Consider the following 19,082-nt stretch of genomic DNA (forward strand, 5'->3'; position numbering starts at 1 on the left):
CGCGTGGTGCCGCCCGTGGCGCAGCGTCTCTGTCTGCAGAAGGGGACAGAGGGACGGCTGGGGGAGGCTCGCTGGTTCACCATGAAGCCGCCCAAAGTGGTGCCGTGGCGGCGGCTGGTCGGGGTCTCCTTCGGGATGTACACGGCCGAGGAGGTCAGGTGAGGCTCCGCCGCAGCGGCGGGCTGGCCGCTTCCCCGCCTCGTGAGTGCCATGGAGGACTACAGCTCCCGGCGTGCCCTGCGGCACCGCGCCGGCCGGCCCCGGCGGGCTGTGGGCGCGCGGCCTGCTGGGACACGTAGTGCGGCTGCGCCTCGGCCCTCGGGAGCCGCTGACACGGCGGCGGCTCGGCATCCCCCGGCTGTCGGGGGGGCTGCTGGACCCTCTGTGGCGGTTCTCAGGCCCCTTGCGTGGCCTGGGGCCGCTGCGGGTCTTGGAGGAGCGGGAAAGGGGGGGAATCCTTGTGTGGGACTGAGGCGGGCTCGGGGAGAGGGTCTGTGAGGAGGCGGGGCGGCGGCCCCGGGCCCCTCCGGAGAGCCCCGCGCTGGCAGTGGAGACGGGGACAGCGTGGCCGTGGCCGTGTGCTGCCGGCGGCAGGGCCTGTGGGGTGCAGCACGAACTCACTCTGTGAGGGTAAAGGCTGTGCCTCTCCTGGGGGACCTCCCCTGAGGGGGTGTGTTGGCTTCCCCCCCCCTCCCCCCCCCCCCCCCCCCTCGCAGTGCCAGCCTGCAGGAGCCCTGTGCTGGTGAGGCAGGGCTTGGTCCTCGGTGGGCACACTGGAAACCTGGCCTGGGATCTGATCCTGAGTGCCTGGCACGGAAGAGACCTTGCTGGTTTCAGCGAGGGGAAAACTGCTCAGATATTTTAGCACCAGCATAAGTATCTCGGGGTTGAGGCCTTTGTTGCAGAGGTTGTTTTGCAGCTTTTTCCAGCAGGTTGTGTCTCCTGGAGTTCCAGAGAGCTGCTGGTGTGATGTTAGCACTGTATAGTCAAGTAGATGCAGCTGTCATCGTCTGGGTATTTTTATTGGTTTTAAAATCTCTCCCACTGCTTGAGAGGATACACAGACAAAATTACTTGACTTCTGAATGAAATGACTTAAGATGTAAAAGAAGTACTTGCTGTGGTGTGATTGTACTCAGACAATGAAATCGACAATACAGAAATTCCCACTGCATGCACAAAGTGCCCTCATCAATAAAAAAAATTGTATTTATACGAAATGTCAATGCTGTTTGTACTGTTCAAGTGCCTATCACGTGGTTGTTTGCTGCCACTGGTTTTTGTTCTTTTCTTTCAACTTCAGGAAACTGAGTGTAAAAGCCATAACAAATCCTCAGTATTTGGATAATGTGGGGAATCCAGCCATTAATGGACTGTACGATCTGGCTTTGGGACCTCCAGACTCCAGAGAAGTTTGTGCAACTTGCATGCAGAACTTCAGCAACTGCCCTGGTCATTTTGGCCATATAGAACTGCCTTTGACTGTCTACAACCCTCTGTTTTTTGATGTATGTATGCTTAATTATTGTCTTGCTGGTGAAATGGGTGATGGCGCTCAAGCTGTTGTACAGTTTATAGTCCCTGAAAATAGTAAAGATGCCGAGGTCTGCTTTTGCTGTCAGTTTAAGTGTAATAACAGGAAATGTAGTAGAAAAAGTTTCTTGTGTCATGGTAGTTCAATACAAATAGACTCCTTAGATTTTTGCAGAATATACACTTTGTGGTAACAGTTATTTTACTCAGTATTGACTAACAAGAGAGAAGGACTTAGCTGATCACTAAACTATGTGACCTACTGTAGGGTCTTATGCCTTAATTAAATGGATGACACAGTAAAAATCATTGTTGCCTTTAAACAACTACCACAGGCTTACATGAACAGCTAGCTACTTTTATCCTAGGTTCTCAAGGTGCTTTCTGGACATTCAGGGCTTATTTTTTCTCGGTATAGCTGTGTTGTACATTCTGGCCAGCAGGTCCTCCTATTCCAGAATAATTTATTCTAGAAAACTGGATCAGTGTGGATAGAACCCAACAACCTATCCAGTAGTATGCTGAGTGGCATAATGTGTGTGCCAAGTAAGTGAAAGAATATAGCGTTGTAAGTTTGGTGGCAGCAGACAGTTGAAAAATGCTAAGCTATATAGAAATCCATCTGTCTCTGTAATTAAAAAAAAAAAAAGGTGGCTGTCAACAAGATTTCCTACATCTGGAAGTCTGGCACACGTGCTTCTCATAGCTTTACAGCTGTTGCATGTACATGGTATGTGGGATACCTAAATTGGGGCAGAGATTTTATTTGGCGTGCATCTTTTGGGACAGCTGTTATAAGCTTGTTTCGAAAGCTACTGGTGGTGGTGGTCAAACTGCACATTTCTCCTAAGTGTTTCATGCAGATGTTTTTTTCAAAGGGTCATCTTTTAAATATAAAATGAATCCTGGCTGTGAGAGTAGGATTTGCCTTATTTTGGTCTTCTGAAAGTTAGGTGCGTAATCTGATTGTACTTTGTAGCTCTTTCTGGACTCTGAGGAGTGGGGCTATTAGCAGGTGAAGATTCATCTAGCCATAACAGGAACCTGAGCTGGCATGAATTGTCCTCCTGAGGTGCTGATCAGCCTATTTACAGTAGCTGACTCCTGCATAGCCTATTAATTGAGAACAAAAATGTCACTTTCAGATGACTGAAGTTAGATGAGGTCCATCCCACTTCTAGTAGTGTCTCGGCTTTCAAGTAAAATGCTTGTGTTTGAATGAGGAATAAAATCATGCAGTAGTAACTCCTAGTCTTCAGGCCCCTGGTGCTGTGTAGCTAGTGTGGGTTGTGTGCAGAGCTATGCTGAATAATAAAATATCAGAATACCTTTTTATGATGAAAAATAATTAAAAACCAACCACTGATACTTTCCTGAAGCTTGAGGAGAATGTGGTTGCATGAAGAATCTTGAGGGACACTGGTAACGTATTTGTGCCAGAACATTTCATTTTACTAGGTTGGAGTTTTGGGTACTACATTGTCCTTTACAGGACAAACTGTTAGGAACTGTAATCACAGTGCTATGTGAGAGCAGCCTTGGTACCAGAGTTGCTGTAGATACGACAGGATTTTCCTGTATCTGTTAATGTAGTTGGCCTGCAGATAGTTTGTCTACAGATCATGCTTTCCATTTGAGTTTCTAACTGAAAGAAATTTTTTTCTTCAGTCCAATTCTTTATGACTAAATTTAACGATTAGTCTAATTTCTCATTTACAGTAGCACTTTCTTTAAGTTCAGATAAATCTATCTACTTGCAAGCCAGTAAGTCTACCAAGCTAACTTCTCCCCCTCTTTTCTTTCCAGAAATTATATCTTCTAATTCGAGGTTCTTGTTTAAATTGTCACATGCTGACATGTACTCGAGCTGTGGTTCACTTATTGCTAAGTCAGCTCAAGGTTCTGGAGAAAGGGTTGCTTCATGCCGTCCATGATCTTGAAGTCATTTTGAACAGGGCAAGTACTATGTATCTCTCCATTCCTTTTCGAGTTGATAGTGCTGTAACTATGGAGCTATCTCAATTTATTTTATTCTGTTTCGTTTAGTTTTTAGAGCAATGTGCAGATGCCACAGGTTCAGAAATTGAAGAAGAGTTAAATCACCATGTTCAGGAAATACTACAGAGTTATCAAATAAGAGATCAGTGTTCAAATGTAAGTATAATCAGTGCTTCTCCTGAGTTCTTGGGTTTTGTCCTCTTAAAATAGTAATGTGCAAAAGAAAGTCTGTCTTGGACCATGTAGACTCTAGATTTTCTCCTGGAGTTCTGAACTGTATTATGTTTAGAGGTCTTTGTGGGTGAAATGTCTGAAATTAAGCTTAAAAAGATTTTATTTTCTGTTAGTACAGCTACTGGGTTTCTGGAAAATACACTGTGTAGGGAAATGTTTTGATGGTGTAAATACATAAAAATAATTTGACACTGCTTTCAGTACATTACCTACAGATGTTGATGCTTCTTTGTATGATGCTTTAGCTCTTTTGAGCTGCAGAACTTTTCTTGAGAACTCAGGCATCCAGCAAATTTGCAGAATTTCTTCACAGTGAAATTTTTAGTTATGTAATTGAATTCTCATTTCCATTTAAATGCATTTTAATGTACTTAGTTAGTTAAAGGAGAATGTTAGTAAAGAAAATTTTTAAAGGTCTAGCATCTTAAAGCAGATTTGTTTATAAGCCAAGTTTAATTCTTTAATTCCTTGTTTCAAAACTAACCTTAAGGACTTTTTGTGATCTACCTTCTTAAATCGTCATTAGAGAAAAGCTTTAAAATTCAGTACTGACATGAAAAATAAAGACTATTTATGTAATAAATTTAAAAAGGAAGATGGTGAGCATTGAGGGGGTTATTTTTCCAGCAAACATGGGAAGATGATGGAAGAACACTATAGATCAAGGCATGAATTAAATCAATACAAGGATGTGTGTGCATTGATAGTAATAATGTTCATGTTGATAGTTAACACTAATTGTGTAGTGTTTAATCAATAATCCTTATCAAATGTTCTGGTTTATTTTTATTTTCATTATTTTTAAGTCTTTTTTTTTTTTTCCTTGTCCTTTTTTTCTTTGTCAGGTCAAAAATGTATGTGAGTGTAGAAATAAACTGATAGCACAGTTCTGGAAAGCACATACAACTTCCAAGAAATGCCCAAACTGCAAGTAAGTTTAAGTACATAAGAAAGTAAATAGCTGGTATAAAGTTAAATACAGTGAGCGTTTGTATTAACTTTTTAACTGCCTTTCCTGGTTTCCTTCTTTTTCCTTTAAGATCTAGGAGATCACTGGTGCGAAAAGAGCATAACAGCAAGCTGACAGTAACCTATACTTCTACAGTATACCATAAGTCAGGAGAGGGAAGCATTCTAAGGGAGCCAGCAGGTAAAATATTTGTCTTCTACTCAATATGTTTGCACTTACTTTCCTGTATTTAAGGTGCACCAGATTCCTAGCAGTGACTATGCACTTGTGACTCATTTATAAGAAAATAAAATAAAACAATAAGTTCAGCATTAGGGGAGTACCCAACTCCATTAAATTTCTGTGTTTGCAAGCCTTCTGTGCTTTTGCAGCTTCGAGGTCTGTGTATGTCAGGAAAAGAAGTACAAAAGCATAATCTATGTCAACTGATGTGGTTGAAGGACATTTCATTTTTGGCAGGTAGATGATTTTCTGCTAGATTTGTAAAATAGACTAGATAAAAAATTAACTAGAAAGAAGATGACCAGCCTTACTTCAGAAAGAAAATCAGGTAATCCTGGGTCTTATGGAAGAATTTTTTTGTAAAGGGGAAAAGACAGAAAAGAAAGCAGATGACATTTCCCAGGCTTAATTGACCTGGTGTTTGAATCACTTTAAACTTTTTTCCTCTTGTATCCTTGATCCTTTACACACGCAGGTAGAATTAAAGTAGATTTGTGTGTGTGCGTTATTTAATGCTTTAGAGAAAATTCATATAGCAAGCTTATTCCATTTGCTCATCTGTGATTTGAGTACTAGATTAAATCTCTGGAGTTGTGGCTGAAGAAGCACAACGTGGATGACGGGTTTTAAAGCAGAAAGGTCAGATCTCTGCTTTAACATCCTGTTCATAACATTTAGGTTCCTATTCATGATACATTCAACAAAGGCAGAAAAGTCTGCGTATCCCAGTGTTACTACTTTTGAGTGACAGCTATGATTTCACTGCATTAAATTGTATGATACTGCTTTGAGCTTTTTATTTGAGCCCCTTTAGGTGTGTCCACACTCTGGGACATGTTTTATTATGCTAGTGAAGAAAATAGTTGTTTGGAAGGTCTGGTATGTTGCCAGATTTAGAATACCTTGCCTTAACCACAGAAAGCTTCAAAACTAGTCATTTTCTCACAGGCTCTATTATCTATACTTCAGCTGTGAATAGTGAGAAGTATCTTCCCCCTGTCTGTGTTCAAAGACCAAGTCTGTAATACCGCTTGATTACTTTAATGACAGTGAAGTATTGTATCTTCTGAAACAGGATGGACTATACAGTTATGTTACATTCTGCATAGCCAGCATTGCAGTTACTTACTGTGTTGAATCTTGGAGGAAGTACTTTTAACCTTGGCGTGGATGCATTTGTGTTTAAGGGATGGAAAGGTTTTCTATGTGAAGGAGTGGGGAATTGAAGTTTCAGTGTGGAAAAATCTGTATTTCTGGCCTTAAGTCAAAAGAAGAGTTCTGAGATCATGAGATTATTGCTTTTCATCAAGTCATGTACTTTGGCTTCCCTGGGACACAAGGAGCTGGCCTACAAGAGAAATGGGAATTGAGACCCAAAATCTCTGGCTTTTTAAATAGCAAAACCATAGGTTTTCTTTCCCTGCCAAAATATGGCTAAACTAGACTCTTAAGTTACAATATAGATGGGTTGCTGACTGTCACTGTTGTCTCATCTGTTTGGGTATTTCATGGGAACCTTAATCTCACTGGTAATGTTTGAATCCCACTTCTGTGTTTCCCAGCTGTAGGTTGACTTGTAATTAGTGTTTTGGTCAGTGGCCAAGATCATTTGAAAAAGGAGTCCAGCTCACCATTAATCAAATAAAGCATATGCTTTACATGTTAAAGTTGAGTTATGTTTCAGTTGCTTACATTGATATCCATTAATCACAGAAATGGCTGGTTTTTTCAATCCTGGGAAGGCTTGCTCTTTTTAATTTCATATTGCCAAAGCAGGCATTTTAATAATTTTAATGTAGATGTCAGCCAGTGTATTTTGCATGTATTTCCATTTCTTCTCTGAGCTGGAAGCCCTTATCATTGTAAGCAAAAAAACTTTCAAAGTAACCTCTTGTGATTATTTTTTTTAACTTTATTTTTCGCCAGGTATTGATGAAAGCCAATTAGGGAAGAGAGGATACCTGACACCTATGACTGCCAAGGAATGCATACTGGCTTTGTGGAGGAATGAAGGTAATGACTGTTAAAAGCAACATTACTTTGCTTTCTGTTATCCTTTAGTGGACAGGGTCTGCAAATATTCCTGTATGAAATCCTTGTCAGATCTTTGCCTTTTGCCTTGAGGGCTCCTGGCAGCAAGATAGATTTTATGACAGGAGAACTGGTAGCTAGTGAATGCAGTGAGTTGAGTTCAGTAAATAGTTTGATCAGCTCTTCTTAAACTGTGGTTCCCCACAAATCACAATTGTTGTTTACAGAGAATTTGATGCTCATATGGTGCTACACCTAATATTCCCCACAGCTACATTGGTTAAACACTGAGGGTGTATTTAGCGATCTTTTCTAAGTTCCCTGTACTCTGAATCTGACTGCATTTGCCAGGAAAAACCAAAGCAGTTTCATGACCAGTCACAGCTAGTAGCTGGAAACTGTTTCTTCCTGCTGTTTTGCTTTTTTCTTTTCCTATACTCTAATTCTATTTAGAGTTGTTTCTAAAATACCATGTATGTGACCAAAAATAACAATGGCAGTTCTTTCTAAAGTATGTCTAAATGTTTTTATTTCAAGCAAGCTTGCTGGTATTTAACTTAGCAGTTTTTTTTTACTTCATTGACCAACTGCATCTGGGGGTTTGAATTCCTAAACAATAGCAGTGATAATGAATTTACATTTTCTATTGTATCTTTTTAGGTTTCTTTTTGCGTTATCTCTTCCCTGGGATGGATCCCCATGAGAGCTTGGAATTCAGTCCAGAGATGTTTTTTTTAGACCTACTTGTGGTTCCACCTTCAAGGTAAAATTTCCCTCAAAAAACTTTTGTAGGAATCATGGGGTTTAGCACAAACTTTTTGCAGGAATCAGAGATGCAAGCATCTATAGTACAGACAGTGATCTGCTGAAGTGTCAGTGGAGTGTTTAAAAAAAAAAATCACAGCAGTAACTGATGGTAAGCTTTATTATAAATCCAGATGAGTTTGTTAAAGGACTGAAATACTAATTATGAAAAAAAAGTGTTAGTATTTTAAATCACTGCAGAATATTTTAACTGTATAGTGCTGGTAGATTTTCTTGTTGAGGAATCGGTCCTCTTTTATGACTGTCTGAGTATGATACAGTAATTTTTAAATGCTCGCTGTTAGTTTATAGGGATTATTTTTCACGCGCTGAAGGCTTAGCTTAGAATGTTTGAGGTTTATCATGCTACTTTTTGGTGAATTTTATCTTCTAAAGTTACTTTGATCTGCTGTAGGTATCGTCCCATAAATCGTGTTGGAGACCGACTGTTTACAAATGGTCAGACTGTGAACTTGCAGGCTGTCATGAAAGATGCCAAAATGATACGGAAGCTGTTGGTTTTCATGGCAAAACAACAATGTCAGCCAATAAAAATTGCAGAAGAAGAAATCCAAACCGTAAGAGTTGGTGGTTATCTTATTCTTTGTTTTTTGGATATATGGGCTGGGTTCAGGTAGGCTGCTGTTTAAACTGTTCCAGTAACAGTTTTAGCCTGGGCTGTTGGTGTGTGTGCTGTTGGACATGTTCTCCATAGATTAATTGTCTCCTCCCCCATTTGCCTCTTTCCAGTCACCTGCCTGGTACAAAGGGGAAAAACATTTTCCTCAAACTCCTTTAGTCATGGTTTTTGTATTAGATCACTGTATGTGAGACATGGTGGACTCCAGTTACTGGAGAATGAAAGATGTACTGCACAAACAGTTCACAGTAAAACTTTCTCCACATCTTATTGAATGAAAAATGATGTGGGGGATAAAAGCCACTTTATCTTCTAAGCCTAGTAGAGCCAACTGTGATCTTGGTTATTTTTGACCATTGATGTCTAAATGAAATAAAAATATTCACAAATAACCTTAATTAGTAACAATGCCTGTTTGCTACCGACCAGTTCACATGGTCAAATAGTAGTAAATAATAATGTATGTCACCATGCTTCTTTTCATATTTGTCCATGAGTTGTATTATTGAGAGTTCTTTGATACTGGAGTTAGTTTCAGCTGAATTTGATAGACATCTTAAGTGTAAAACATTTTGAAAACATCTGTAGTTACTCAGAATTGAGCCACTAGGTGGAGATATGTTCTTAAAATGTTTGACGGGTCAGAAGGTTTATGCGTTTCGGATGCAAGAGGTTTACTGACCTTTAGACTGTGAAATCAAAGTAATGTGGGTGACAAAAGCTCTTGGATTTACATCATTTTTATGTAAGGAGAGGACTTCCTAGAGGCACAGTGATTTGTAGCATGGACTGCCTAACCAGTAACATCTAATTTGGGAAGAGGACTGTCACGAGGAGATGACTGATTAGCAGTCATCTTTAAAATCCCACTGGTATATGTAGCTGTGGTATTTGGAGATCTCCCATCCAGACCTGTCTGAGGCACTTGGTTGTAATAATTTGAAAGTGACTTTACATTGTTAATGTAAATGGTTTGTTTGTTTTTAATTAGTGTCTTTAACATGTTGTGAAATAGTGGCCAATGTTCCATTTGCTATTGTCATGGTTTAACCCCTGGCCGGCAACCAAGCACCACAAAGCGGCTTGCTCACTCCCCCCCACCCAGAGGGATGGGAAGGAGGATCGGAAAGGAACGTAAAACTCAAGGGCCTTAAGAACGATTTAATAGGTAAAACAAAAGCCTCGCATGCAAGCAAGGGAAACAAGGAATTCATTCTCCACTTCCCATGGGCAGCCAGGTGTTCAGCCATCCCCAGGGAAGCTGGGCTCCATCACGTGTAACGGTTACTCAGGAAGACAAACGCCATAATGCCAGATGTCACCACTTTCCTCCTTCTTCCCCCAGTTTATATACTCAGCATGACATATGGTATGGAATACCTCTTTGGCCAGCTTGGGTTACCTGTCCTGGCTGTGTCCCCTCCCAGTTTCCTGTGCCCCTCAAGCCCTCTGGCTGGCAAGGCCTAAGGAACTGAAAAGTCCTTGATTTAGTATAAACATCACCAGCAACAACTAAAAATATCAGTGTCCTATGAACATTGTTCTCACATCACAGCCAAAACACAGAAGTGTACTACTAAGAGGAAAATTAACTCTATCAAAGCTGAAACCGGGACAGCTATTTAATACTATAATTTCAGCCTAGTAAATAGAAGGTATTTTTTATTAAGTCCAAGTTGCTAATTTCTGTTTCTGTAGGAGACAGGAGACAATGATGACCCTCTGGACCATTCTGTCCTGACGATGATTCCAGGACAAACCATTGCAGATAAGCTATACAACGCCTGGATTCGTCTTCAGAGCCATGTCAACATTGTATTTGATAGTGACATGGACAAACTAATGACAGAAAAATACCCTGGTATCCGTCAGGTGGGTAGCAGTCTTAGAGACTCTGGACTTTGTGTGTCCAGACATTTAAGAGAAGTTGTTGCAATAAGAAAAAGTGAAGTATTTGTGGTTAGTATGTAGGCATTTTCATGATACTCATCACAATGTCTGGACATCTGTCTGATGTTGCATGCTTTCACGTTTTAATCATGAACTTCTGTTTTCAAAGCTATTAGAGAAAAAGGAAGGACTGTTCCGCAAGCACATGATGGGAAAGCGTGTGGATTTTGCTGCTCGATCAGTCATTTGCCCCGATATGTACATTGGTACCAATGAGATTGGCATTCCTATGGTAAGAATAAATGAGTGTTTCTTTTTGGTGCAGCTGGGGACTGAACTACACTGTAGCACTTGCAGCTACATAGCAAGCAGTTTAAAATGTAGAGATTTTCCAACTCATCTGTCCTCCTTCCTCCCCAGTGTGTCATTGCTGTACGTTACTACTATGTGTTAATAAAGAAGAAGCACTGAAGAGCAGGAATTCACCATTATAGTGAACATCGCATTTTGGGAAAGCGGATTAAAAAAATAATAAAATATGTACTTGCTTCCTGGGTTATGAATTGATGCAAATTTTATAAGTGGAACCTGTTTCTCCTGTGGTCTTTGTACAGGGTATCTTATAACAGCTATGGAAGCCTTTAATAAAAGGTCATAATAATGTCACCAACTTCATTCATCCTTGATGATCTTTTAACTACACAGATAGGACACCAAGCCTGAATTCGAGCTTTTCATTATATCATTTTTTCTGCTTGCCTATCTGCAAATAGTGGACCTGGTGATAATGCACTTTTTCTCTGTATTTGTTGATTGGTTTGCAGAATTTAAAATCATGCTTGCCTTTTTATTTAATTGCTAACTGGGGTTTTCTTTTCTACTGCAGTAGAACAGTGTAAAAAGGACATTGTTTCTCTTCTTATGGTAGAGGATTTTAAAAAAGAAATGTATTTATTTGGCATGACAGTGGATTGAAGGGGAGATGCATCCAAGAGCTTGAAGTAATTTATCTTTATATTGTATGAGTTATCATTTGACAGTTTTCTCAGTGACTTAGTACTGTTCTAAGCCAAATTTGAACAGCTTTTTATATCTCTCCTCTTTCCCTCCTGTCTAGGTATTTGCTACCAAACTGACTTACCCACAGCCAGTCACTCCCTGGAATGTCAAAGAGCTGAGGCAGGCTGTCATAAATGGCCCAAAGGTTCACCCTGGAGCCTCCATGGTCATTAATGAAGATGGATCTCGTACAGTGTTGAGTGCGAGCAGCCTGACCCAGAGGGAAGCCATAGCTAAGCAGCTCCTCACTCCATCTTCAGGTGCACCCCAATCAGGACTGAAGATTGTGAGTGTGACCGAGGGATTGTTGGAGCCGTTCTACATCTGTAGTGTTTTTCTTAAACTGCTACTACTACTACTGTCCTTGCTAGTGATTCCAACAGACCTGCTCACAAAGACTCCCAGGGCAGGGTTATCTTGTCTTTTAGTAGATGGCTGAGGAAAAGTTGGGGGGTGTTTGGGAAGCAAAGCTTGATACTTTTTCAAATTCTATAAACTGTTTTTCCATCCTGAATTTTACTCTTCCTTAATATGCAGTGTGTGGCATTCATCTGGCCAAGATGCAGAGTCTGTATTTTACAGCTGACTATTCCTGGGAAATGTTAGCAGTATGGAAGATAAAATACTGCTTTCATCTTATGCTTCTATATCCCCCTGCCTCCCTGTCCTTCTCAGCAAAATCTATCTTTTTTTCCTCTCCTTTTGAAATATGAAATAGGTTCTGTATTTGGAGCAGTTTTTTGGTGGTAGTCCTGGAGGCTGAAATTCAGTATACTTGTAGAGTAGGTACAACACAAGCAGTTGATGTGACGTCTTCCAGGAGCGGGATGTCCATGAGGATGTACAAAGTAGAGTCCTCCATTCAGTGTCAGCCATGCTGGCAGTGGCACTGACTGGGAAGGCTGTGTTGTAGTGCTGACTGCTATAACCCGGAGTCCATCTTCCCATCACCATCTTGTTTTACAGATGACAAACCAAGAGACAGCCACACTGATATCCACCTGTTTGTACAGGCATTAACACTTGAGAAATGCTTAGTGCTTACACCAGTTGTTTCTTCGTAGCTGCTGGAGGGTTTGAGTTCTCTGTGCTACAGCTTAACCAGCCTTTGAAACTTCTTAACTATCTCCATCCCTTGCAAGAGTGAGAACTTACTATTTAGCTGGTAGGGCAAAAGCTTTGGTGATGAATAGTCTTTTCGATGTCTGTTATGTATATCCTTGTCTCTGTTAGAGACATGGTAGAGATTTAATATTTAAGACTATTTCTGTGATGCCAGTTCTCTCAACCTGTCACAGAGGTAAACAACAGTATTTAGACTGTACAGCTTATCATACTCATGTTGATAATCACTTAAATAGCTATATGGGTGTTAGAAATTAAAATGACACTGTTTTGAGAGACCGTTCTAGATAAGAATATATTGTCTTTTACTCAAACCTGAAGTTACAACTCAGAGATCTTTGCTTCAGCTACTGGGTCATATTATTACCTAATTGTAGGGTGTCCCATGCTGGGTGTATGGTGACAGGTATTCTCAATTCGGCCCAGTGGGTTTTGGATTAATAGTTTATTTTCTCATTTACAAATGGCATAGTTGTCTTTCTTTTTCAGTCTTTGATCGTTATATTGCCAAGGGAGAGGAGAGATTGGTAGTGTGTGGCTTCCATGCTGTTAACTTGGTTTGATCACTATGGTCTGTGTGAGTTAATGGAGGATACACAGCCTTAAGAGTGTGGTTTGGTGGAGAGCAGGGGCTGTTCAGGGGCAAGTAGTTTTGATTCTCTCTTACAGAGTTTTGCACAGAACATAAGTACTGGAAAGGAAATGTTTTGGATGTGTGCATATTTTAAGATGGAGTCTTTTCAGAAGCATGCTTGGAAGTGCCTTATAAGCAGCAACCAAAATTCTCTTGCAGGTATGTCGACATATTAAAAATGGAGATGTCCTTTTACTGAACCGCCAGCCCACTCTTCATAGACCTTCCATCCAAGCTCACCGAGCCCGAATCCTGCCTGGAGAAAAAGTGCTGAGGCTTCACTATGCCAACTGCAAGGCTTACAATGCTGATTTTGATGGTGATGAAATGAATGCCCATTTTCCACAGAACGAGCTGGGCAGAGCAGAAGCCTATACCTTAGCCTTTACTGATGAACAGTATCTGGTCCCAAAGGTGAATAAAACTGTCAGATAAATTTATTCCTATGTAAAATCAGTTTGTTTGACTTGTTTGGTTGGTTTGTCTAATGATAAATGAGATAGATTGATTCCCCCTTCCTCCCTTTTTTTTTTTTAATTTATTCCTGGTTTCTGTTCTGTCTCCACTTGCAGTTCTCTTTGTCTAAAGAAGGCCCAGTACATCCAAAAAATGTGGTCCTTTTAATGTGAATGTCCATAAGAGATTTAATAGATAGTTATGCTGTGATGTTGAGTTCTTTACAAGTTACTTTAGTGCTTTTATCCAGCTGGAATACTTTGGGGAGCTGCTAGCATGTGACATTATGCCCCCCAACCCTTTTTCTTGTTATCTCTTTAGGATGGGAAGCCGCTTCCTGGCTTGATCCAGGATCACATGATTTCTGGAGTCAGCATGACAATCCGGGGCTGCTTTTTCACCAGAGAGCAATATATGGAGCTTGTTTACCGAGGACTAACAGACAAAAAAGGAAGAATTAAAATCTTTTCTCCTGCCATTATGAAACCACAGCGACTGTGGACAGGAAAGCAGGTAGTTTATAACTTAATTAGCTTGAGGAATGCTGGTGGTTCCAGAGTGAGCAGAATGCTAATGTTAAAACCAGTGCTGCTGAGGGTTGCTGAAAAGCCAGATTCCATCATCTAAATCAACACCAGGTAGATGTTGGTGTGTGTTACTGAGCTATGAGAGTCCTCTTTCATTTAAAACGACAATATAAGAATAGCACGCTGAACAGCGTTGCAGACAGAAGTATAAAGCTGCGGTTTACAGGCATGGGAGCAGAGAAGGAATTTGTTGTGGATTATAGTAAACTAAGCTATGCCAGTCAGAGCTTTTAAATCTTTGAACTTAAAAGGCTGTAGTAAATAAATATTTTGGTGTTTGACTTTTTGGTTGAGGTCATTGTTAGATGGATGTAATACCTAGGAAGCCCAAGTGAACGCTCCATTTTCCACTATTTAAGAGAGTTTAACTTTCAAGCCAAGTATTATGTCTCCTCATAGCAAAGGAAATTCTCTGCCAGTTTTTAGACAACTTTTTTTTTTTTTTTAATTAATATATCTGTCTAATTATTGGAAAAATGTTTGGTGCCATATGTGTCTGAATAATTATGTGTCTTAGCTCATTGATCTTTCAAAGACTAGAGTAGCAAGAGGATATTCCTGTTTTGTAAAGGTCAGATTTCCAGGCTTTCAAAGCTTTGCTGTCAGTGGAAAAAAATACGTATGGGATGTTGCTTTTCTCCTCTGTGCCACATTCTTTATGTTAAGAAGGAAATACAGGAAATAGTTTCTGCCACTCTTCCTGCTTCTCTATAGGTTGTTTCTACATTGTTAATAAACATCATTCCAGAAAACCACGTCCCACTGAATTTGACTGGCAAAGCTAAGATTGGTCCAAGAGCCTGGGTAAAGGGACCTGCAAACAGATGTCTAAATCTTGATTCAATGTGTGAATCTCAGGTATGCTGGGGCAGCAGCTCTGGAAATTGGGCTGGGCTGTAGTGTTAAGAAAATTGTGTGTAAAGTAGAGGAATGGGAAGCAGGCAGGTGACAAAATTAAAAGCAGATATTGTGCAACAGTTACTGCCAGAGGGTGGTGATGAGAGGATAGGCCTGGGGATCAGGAAAAACTCTGTTCTCATCCTGACTGATGGAGATTTCATCTGGTTTTGTTAGACCATGTGTGTGTCTTCATTGTTTGACTTCATAGGTGGAAAAATACAGATGCTGTTAGAAGTTTTATTTCTACTATAAATTCTGGAAGTATAGATAATCTGACCGTATTTGACTCTTTTAAAACTTAAATGTATTTTCATATAGGTTACACAGAAAAACCTGTAGAGTTTGTAGTAAGATCAAAATTTCTGTTTTCCTGAATACCTGTGGTTTTATTTTTCAGGTTATTATTAGAAATGGGGAATTACTGTGTGGAGTCTTGGACAAGGCTCACTTTGGCAGCTCTGCCTATGGCCTGGTCCACTGTTGCTATGAAATCTATGGGGGTGAAACCAGTGGGAAAGTGTTAACGTGTCTAGGACGCCTCTTTACTGCTTATCTGCAGCTGTACAGGGGATTTACAATGGGTGAGTATCACAAGGAGTAATTCACCAGTGCTGTAGTGCAGCACCTTCTAAGATATAAAACAGACACTGGGCATAATACGTGCTAAGAGTGCTGTAAATATAATTTTGCAAGACTGTCCTTGAGTGGGATTGCTGTTTGCCAGCCTTTTAATTTTTTTGTCTTGTTTTATTCTGGTTGGTGCATAGCTGGCCTTCTAAGCATAAAGAGAAAGTGTAATCCTGAGTATGACCATCAAGTTCTCTCTTCTACCCTGCCTAGTCAAAGCATACACAGTCTAGATGTCTTGTGTTGAAGTTTTGTTTAGATCAAAAGCTCCTAGGAGTCTTTGTTATTTTTACTTCTTTGAAAAAGAAGAAAACTGCATAGAAACCAGAACAGCTGACAAAGCGAGGTGGAAGATCTTTGAGGGGTTATTCATCAAGTCTTGCATATTTCGTTCTACTGTAAATCTTTTGGTAAATGTTTGACTTCCATTATGGCTTTGCAAATTCATACAGAAATGCACTTGGCACGCAATAAAAATTTGACCCTTACATTACTCTCTTCTTGCAGTAGTTGAAATATTTCAAATTACCATATAGAGCTTTACAAGATGTTTTTATACTAATGAAATACGGTATATAGCAGCAGAAGGGTTTACATTGGCTCTTATCTGAAGGGATAGTATGTTCACTTAGAGTTACGTAGGCAGACAGCAGTAGTGAGGAACCAACAGACTGCGGTGGGCTGAGGTAAAAGAATGGAGATCTTTGAAGCGAGGAAGGTAAATAATTGACCAAGACATGGAAAATATGTCTTGAGAGCCAGGGCGTAAAAAACTTAGGAAAAGATTATGAGCCTGGGATCACAAGGTAGTTAAAACATCAGAAAAAGAGATCAGAAAAAGAAAATGGCTTCTCCCTCAAAAAGCCACTCAGAATTTTTTTTCTTGTTAAATTGGAGTTAGTCTCAGGTTAACAGTTGCTATATATTTAATTGTGACTTTCTTTTGTAGCTCTCTGCTCTCAAAATCTCTGATGCCAAATGTGGTTCCTTCCTCAATTCTTTCTGGGTTCAGATCATTATGTGCTCTATTTTTCTTTAACAGGGATTGAAGATATTTTGGTTAAACCTCAAGCAGACCACAAAAGAAAAAAAATCATTGCAAAGTCAAGGCAGCGTGGTATTGAAGTAAGTCTGTCTTGCAGAATTTTTCCCCCCCCCCATAATTAATTTTTTTTTTTTTAAAATCCTGCCCTGTTTAATCATGCCTGCTTCGCACCTAACCCCCCTATATTTTAATTTCAGGCTGTTAGAGCTGCTCTTAATTTGCCAGAAACAGCATCATGTGAGGAGGTCCAAGAGAAATGGCAGGATGCCCATCTCTGCAAAGACCAGAGGGATTTTAACATGGTTGATCTGAAATTCAAGGAGGAAGTAAACAATTACAACAATGAAGTTAACAAGGTTGACATCAAGGCATCCGTGTATACTAATCTTGTTTGGAGACTTTCTTATTAAGTTAATGTCGATGAGGGGTGCCTGACTGTTCAGAGGCTGAAGCTTTCCATCTTCCTCCAGTATGAGTCCTCACATACTGCCTGGCCACGTCAGCCTTGTCCTCCCTGAATGAGAAGATGGCTTAATATCCAAGACACTTTAAAAATTATGAATAGGAATGATTGTGGTTGCTCTTTGTTTCACTTTCTTAAAGCCTTCAACAGGAATTGCTTTGGTTGATTATTTTATTAATAATGGTTTGGTTTTGTTCCCTTCACCCCACCACAACTCTTTAGGTGTGTATGCCCCTTGGCCTGCACAGGAGCTTTCCTGAGAACAATTTGCAGTTGATGGTACAGTCAGGAGCCAAAGGATCGACTGTAAATACAATGCAGGTAATGGCTGCTAGAATATTTAGCAGCTACATGTGATTTGTCCTAGAATGTAAGCTATTGAGAAGTATATTTAATACAAAACCAACATCTTTATTTTTGGAGAATAGAGGCCTTTGGCATGGAAAAAATTTAGAGGAATGTAATAAAGACCTCAGTGGGTGATGGAGGACAGTCAATATTTATTGTAACCTTCTCTTTCTTTAATCAGTTTTCAGTACATTAGGATTTATAGAAACATCAGACCTTCTTTTTAGAAGGAATGCTGCAGATTGTACGAACAGTCCTACTGTAGGAGAAAGAACTTCTCCAGGTCTGTGTTGGAGACTGACTCTGTTTTCATCTTCCACTACTGAATAGGAACAACTAAATCTTACTTTGATTTTGGTAGAAATGGCAAGGATGCTTTTTCATTTTGCCGTTTGAAACACAGACACCAAGAAGAAATACTATATAAAAAGGCCATCTAAAATTCTGTCTCTGAGAGAGAATGACCAAAGCTCAAGAGAGAGAGGGTTTTGTTTTGGGTTTTTTTGTGTGCTGATTTTAGTACACTGCTGAGAGGTGGTGAGGGTAATGTAGGGACCAAGAATATATTTACAATTTTTTTTAGTTTCACATCTCTTTGTATTAAAATGAGCATACAGGATGAGAATGGAAATGAGTCAGGGCAGTTGAATACAACTTTAAAAGACCAGAGGAGACCTACATGCCTTTTATGCCCATCAGTAGCAAGAACATTTAATGAACATGTTGACACTTAGTTAAAGAACTTTTAATGAATGTTTTAATTTTTTTACTGTGTTTTTCAAGAAAAATTGTTGAACTTACGTAGCAAATAGTTGGGTAGAAAAGTGATGCTGCTTTTTTTCCCGTCTGCATTTAGATTTCTTGTTTGCTGGGACAAATTGAGTTGGAAGGTCGAAGACCCCCACTAATGGCATCTGGCAAATCGCTGCCATGTTTCCAGCCTTATGATTTTTCCCCTAGCTCAGGCGGATTTGTGACTGGCAGATTTCTCACTGGGATCAAACCTTCTGTAAGTTTAATACTGCTTGTGCTTATACTGAAGTTTATTTAAATCTTGGTATTGTAATGTAGTGTCTGTGATTATAGATAAATTGACTTTATTCACTCTACTTTCATGTGTAGCTTTTGAGAAAGGGCATAAATTGCCAGTCTTGGTATACTTCTCAGCAGAATGCTGATGGCATTGTGCTTCTGTTTAGGAATTCTTCTTTCACTGCATGGCTGGCAGGGAAGGTCTTGTGGATACAGCTGTCAAAACCAGCCGTTCTGGGTACCTACAAAGGTAAGAGGCTTGGTTTAGAATTTGAGCCTTTAAAAGGCCCTTTTGTTTTCTTGGTGTTGGGTTTTTTTTGTCTGGGTTTTGGGTTGGTTTTGGTTACTTTGTAGAATACTGTAGGCTGGAAGGAGTGCCTGTATTATATTAACTTCAGTGTACTTGCTTTTTAGGAAAATGTTTACTGAGTATTAAATGCTTGTTCTAAGACCAACTTTCTAAAGGACTAGACCAAGTGCAACT

General features: G+C 40.0%; 1 protein-coding gene across 2 annotated transcripts in view; it reads left to right on the forward strand.

Moving 5' to 3' along the window:
* The first annotated feature begins 25 nt into the window (after nt 1-25).
* The window catches only part of POLR1A (RNA polymerase I subunit A), a 34,086-nt gene continuing 15,029 nt past the window's right edge, over nt 26-19,082 (forward strand). For both annotated transcript variants that reach the window (XM_080399956.1, XM_080399957.1), the window contains exons 1-21: nt 26-158; nt 1,304-1,508; nt 3,340-3,489; nt 3,580-3,687; nt 4,611-4,696; nt 4,806-4,915; nt 6,884-6,970; nt 7,649-7,751; nt 8,208-8,370; nt 10,131-10,304; nt 10,492-10,614; nt 11,440-11,667; nt 13,300-13,554; nt 13,918-14,109; nt 14,898-15,041; nt 15,481-15,664; nt 16,753-16,835; nt 16,953-17,111; nt 17,441-17,539; nt 18,423-18,575; nt 18,766-18,848. In XM_080399956.1, coding sequence (XP_080256082.1) covers nt 82-158; nt 1,304-1,508; nt 3,340-3,489; nt 3,580-3,687; nt 4,611-4,696; nt 4,806-4,915; nt 6,884-6,970; nt 7,649-7,751; nt 8,208-8,370; nt 10,131-10,304; nt 10,492-10,614; nt 11,440-11,667; nt 13,300-13,554; nt 13,918-14,109; nt 14,898-15,041; nt 15,481-15,664; nt 16,753-16,835; nt 16,953-17,111; nt 17,441-17,539; nt 18,423-18,575; nt 18,766-18,848 — 2,966 coding nt within the window. In that variant the 5' untranslated portion in view covers nt 26-81. The remainder of the gene's footprint in view (nt 159-1,303; nt 1,509-3,339; nt 3,490-3,579; nt 3,688-4,610; nt 4,697-4,805; nt 4,916-6,883; nt 6,971-7,648; nt 7,752-8,207; nt 8,371-10,130; nt 10,305-10,491; nt 10,615-11,439; nt 11,668-13,299; nt 13,555-13,917; nt 14,110-14,897; nt 15,042-15,480; nt 15,665-16,752; nt 16,836-16,952; nt 17,112-17,440; nt 17,540-18,422; nt 18,576-18,765; nt 18,849-19,082) is intronic.

The sequence above is a fragment of the Falco punctatus genome, assembly GCF_963210335.1.
Source record: "Falco punctatus genome assembly, chromosome: 1".
Lineage (NCBI taxonomy): Eukaryota > Metazoa > Chordata > Aves > Falconiformes > Falconidae > Falco > Falco punctatus.